Source organism: Henckelia pumila, chromosome 1, assembly GCF_033568475.1.
Source record: "Henckelia pumila isolate YLH828 chromosome 1, ASM3356847v2, whole genome shotgun sequence".
Classification (NCBI taxonomy): domain Eukaryota; kingdom Viridiplantae; phylum Streptophyta; class Magnoliopsida; order Lamiales; family Gesneriaceae; genus Henckelia; species Henckelia pumila.
This window is the reverse complement of record NC_133120.1, coordinates 39,165,007-39,169,794: the sequence shown is the minus strand read 5'-3', so window position 1 is coordinate 39,169,794 and position 4,788 is coordinate 39,165,007. Positions and strand designations below refer to the sequence as shown.

The 4,788-nt window shown below is 44.1% G+C and overlaps 1 protein-coding gene across 1 annotated transcript; it reads left to right on the top strand.

The window, feature by feature from the left end:
* The first annotated feature begins 939 nt into the window (after positions 1-939).
* Positions 940-1,383, top strand: LOC140861362 (uncharacterized). Its single transcript, XM_073264378.1, has one exon. It carries the CDS (start codon positions 940-942, stop codon positions 1,381-1,383), a length of 444 nt encoding a protein of 147 aa, XP_073120479.1.
* Positions 1,384-4,788: the final 3,405 nt, after the last annotated feature.

Sequence of the window (4,788 nt, the reverse complement as noted above, 5' to 3'; positions counted from 1 at the left end):
AGTGCCTGGACTGCTAGGTTGCTAGGGTGCCCGGGGTTCTTCTTAGAGGTACGGGTGTATTATCCGAGATACTAGGTTGAATATACATGTATTCTGTTTGCATGTTTTATGTGACATTATTATGTGCATTGATATTATGCAGCATGCATGTACACATTGAGCTTTATGCCTTGTTTTGCGTAGCCGGTAGTTGGGGTCGCTCAGCCCCGTATTTTAGTGGATGGTTTTCCGTGGAATTGGAACTGGTTATATCCCCGGGTTCATGGTATGGGAGCCACCTCCTGATGCGATGGCTTAGCGTGTTACATACCATGGCGCCTTGTACTGAGCAGTTTTCCTAGATAGGTTTTCCAGTACCCTTCATACTGCATATGCATGCATGATATATGTATATTTGTACTTCTGTGTTGAGAGTTATGCTCACGTCCAAGTGTTTTGTGTTGGACACCCTATTCGATGGGGTAGGACTTAGGTTGGGCGGCCCGGAAGCAGTGGTCGTTGAGCTGCAGTGGTCGCGTGGTGACCCTATTTCCCATTTCAGGTTGTTAAGGCGTACTTTTAGTGCTTTCCATTTGATTTGGTTGTATAACATCCTATTTTTCCCGGTTGTTCTGCCGGTGTATGTTGTATCTTTTGGATTAAGTTTCCGCAGGATTATTGTGAATTTTATTTAAGTATTTTTTGCATGATTAATCTTTGATTAATTAGTGATTTCGGGTTGGGTCACTACATTTATTGGTATCAGATCATGCATTGAATTTGGGATTTAGAAAATCATTTTTGGGAATAATTCTTATTACCTTTTACCAGATGGCATGCTATGACGAGAGTCAAGGTAGCGGAAGTGGACGCTGGGATAGTGGAGATCATGAGCGCCATCGAGGTCGTCGGCATCATCGCGATGATTGACGTCAGTTCAGTATGCATAAATTTTTGCATATGGGTCCTAAGCCACTAGTTGGGAGAGAATCTCTGGAGGATGCTGAGATTTGGTTTCAACGTATGGAGAATTGCTTCCGTGAATTTGGGTGTACTAAAGAACAAAATATGGAGACTCTTGATTTTCTTGTAGAGGGTCGTGCACGGAAGTTGTGGAATTCCACATATGCGCCCTTCGTGGCCACGCGAGGCACCGCTAATTGGGCAGAATTCCGTACAACTTTTCAGAGGTTTTATTTTCCTCCTGCGATCCGACAGGCGAAATCCAGTGAGTTGCTGAGTTTACGTCAAGGCACGATGTCTATCGATGACTATCAGCAGAAGTTTTTCGATCTACTGCTGTATTTCCCAAAGATCTCTTCCAGTTCCGAGATGAAGTATAGTCTGTTCCTCCAAGGTCTCAATCCGGAGATTCATTATCGTGTTGCGGTTGGTGACGTATGACCTATGAGGGTCTGGTGAGCCGATGTCATCAGGAGGAGGACAACATTCAGCGTAACAGGTCCTTTCTCTCTTCTTCCAGACCAGCTATCTCATTGGGTCTGAGGACTCAATCATTGAAGAAACAAGGTGTGTCTTATTCTTCTTCTGAGACCTCATGTTCTAGGAAAGGTGTTTGCGCTGAGTCAGGATCAGATTCAGTAGGAGAATGAGGACGGTATAGCAGGTACATTTTTTTATGTGACATTCCTGCATTTTTTCTCATAGACACTGGTGCATTGCATTCATTTATTTCAGCAAAATTTGTTAAACACTATAGGTTGTCGTGCATGCCTTCAGACGTAGTGTTATTTGTGTCTACTCTGACTGGTCATTCATCTTTTGCCAATCGTTTAGTCTTGGGATGTACATTAGAGTTTGAAGGCTCTGAGTTGTTAGCAAACCTTATGATTCTAGCGATGGAGGACTTCGATTGAATTTTGGGTATTGATATCTTGACCTCTTATAGAGCTACGGTGGATTGTTATCAGAATATTGTTCAGTTTTGTCCGGTTGGGGAGATAGTTGGTTCTTCTATGGCGAGGGAGCTCGACCCCTTATGCCTCTGGTCTCAGCTTTGTGGGCCGGACAGGCTTTAGAGGCGGGTGGGGAAGGCTACCTTATCCATGTGGTTGATAAATCCATAGGTAGTAGGTCTTTAGAGGAGTTACCCATAGTTTGTGAATACCCAGACGTCTTTCCAGAAGATATTCCTGGATTTCCTTATATCCAAGAGGTTGAGTTCGGGATTGAACTTGTACCAGGGATGGCTCCGATTTCTCAAGCGCCTTATCGACTAGCACCAGCAGAGATGAGAGAGATGCAACAACAGTTGCAATATTTGTTGGATAAGGGATATATCCGACCAAGCGTGTCACCTTGGGGAGCGCCAGTTCTTTTTGTCAAAAAGAAAGATGGTTCTATGCGCCTCAGTATAGACTAACGACAGCTGAACCGTGCGACAGTTAAGAACAAATATCCTTTGCCACGGATTGATGATTTGTTCGATCAGCTTCAGGGTACCGCCGTGTACTCCAAGATTGATTTGTGGTCAGGTTATCATCAGTTGCGTGTTCGAGATGTGGATATCTCGAAGACAACATTTCGTACCCGATATGGTCACTATGAGTTTTTAGTGATGCCTTTTGGGCTAACGAATGCGCCTGTGGTGTTCGTGGATTTGATGAACAGGGTATTCCGCGATTATCTAGACAAGTTTGTCGTTGTCTTCATTGACGACATTTTAGTCTACTCGCGCAGTGTTGATGAACATGCGCAACACTTGAGACTTGTACTGTATATTCTCCGTGAGAAACAGTTGTATGCCAAGTTTAGCAAGTGTGAGTTTTGGATTGACCGAGTGGTATTTATTGGTCATGTTATCTCTCGAGAAGGAGTATCGGTCGATCCGAGTAATACTGAAGCTATTTTGAATTGGTCCCGTCCGACTACAAATTCAGAAATTTGTAGTTTTTTTGGAATTGGCAGGGTACTATCGACGATTTATCGAGAATTTCTCGCGAATTGCTAGACCATTGACACAGCTGACTAGGAAAGATGTTCCTTTTGTGTGGTCAAGCGAGTGCGAGCAGAGCTTCGATGAGTTGAAGGGCCGACTGACTATTGCACCTGTTCTTGCATTGCCATCAGGGTCTGGGGGTTATGTGGTTTTCTCTGATGCATCTCATCAAGGGTTAGGCTGTGTGTTGACACAGAATGAGCATGTAATTGTCTATGCTTCTAGACAATTGAAGACCCACGAAGGGAACTACCTAGTGCATGACTTTGAGCTTGCAGCAATCGTGTTTGCACTGAAGATTTGGTGTCATTACTTGTATGGCGAGAGATTCGAGATCACTTCGGACCACAAAAGTTTGAAATACTTGTTCACGTAGGCGGAGCTGAACATGAGACAGCGTCGATGGTTAGATCTTCTCAAAGACTATGATTGTGAGATTAAATATCATCCCGGTACTTCTAACCTAAAGGCGGACGCACTTAGCCGGCAGGTGAGTGTCAGTGCTCTCCGCATTAGCGCAAGGGCTAGCACCATTCAAGAATGTTGTTCTTCAGGATTTATGTTTTGACATAAGAAGGGACAACAGGGGATCCGAGTTTCCTCAGTACTAGCCGAGCCATCTTTGTTTGCTCGAATTCGAGAAGTGCAGTTTTCTGATTCGAAGACGCAGAAATTAGCAAGATTTGATCAGGGTAACAACACATATGGTTTTCATTTTCAGACAGATGGATTATTGTGCTTGTCTGGCAGGGTTGTGGTACCTGATGACTCATCCTTGCTAGAGGAAGTTTTGTCTCAGGCACATTGTAGTAGATTTGCCGTGCACCTAGGCAGTGCTAAGATGTATAAGGATCTACGTACCAGATTTTGGTGGAAAGGTATAAATCACATTGTGTATCAGTTTGTCTCTCGTTGCCTTGTTTGCCTTGTTTGCCAGCAGGTTAAGGCAGAACATCAACGGCTAGGTGGTCTGATGCATAGTTTGGAGATTTCGGAATGGAAGTGGGAACATGTGATGATGGATTTTGTCAACCACTTGCCAATGACCTCCAAACAGTGTGATTCTATATGGGTTATGGTGGACAGATTGTCCAAATCTGCTCATTTCCTTCCATACAATTGCAAGTTCAATTTTGATCGCATGGAAAGATTGTACATTCAGGAAATAGTTCGTCTGCATGGAGTGCCCCTGAGTATTGTCAGTGATAGAGATCCTAGGTTCACCTCGTGTTTTTGGGGTAGCTTCCAGCGAACTTTGGGTACTACTTTGAGTCTCAGCACAATGTATCATCCAGATACTGACGGTCAATCCGAAAGGAACATTTGGACATCAGAGTATATGTTGTGGTCTTTCATGATGGATTTTGGATTATCATGGCAGGATCACTTGCCGATGATAGAGTGTGCGTATAACAATAGTCACCATCGCAGTATTGACATGGCACCGTTTGAAGCTCTTTACGGTTGCCGTTGCCGAACACCCTTATTCTGGGATGAGGTAGGGGAGAGACAAGTTGAGGGAACAAAGTTGGTTCAGTAAATGGTGGATAAAACAGAGCTGATCAGGAAGCGGATCAAGATTGCTCAGGATAGGCAGGCCAGCTATGCCAACACCAAGCGCAGGCCTTTACACTTTTAGGCAGGAGAACATGTCTTTTTATGGGTTTCACCTTTCCAAAAGGTGATGAGGTTTGGTCTCAAAGGAAAGTTAGCACCAAGATTCATTGGCCCGTTTGAAATCTTGGAGAAGGTCGGGGATGTTTCTTGTCGTTTGGCGTTACTGCCATATCTCAACAGTATTCATAACATGTTTCACGTATCGCTACTACGTCAGTACTTGGCAGATGAGT

Bases quoted from the DNA above. Each gene is read 5' to 3' on its own strand.
- LOC140861362 (XM_073264378.1), top strand. From the start codon at position 940: ATGGGTCCTAAGCCACTAGTTGGGAGAGAATCTCTGGAGGATGCTGAG.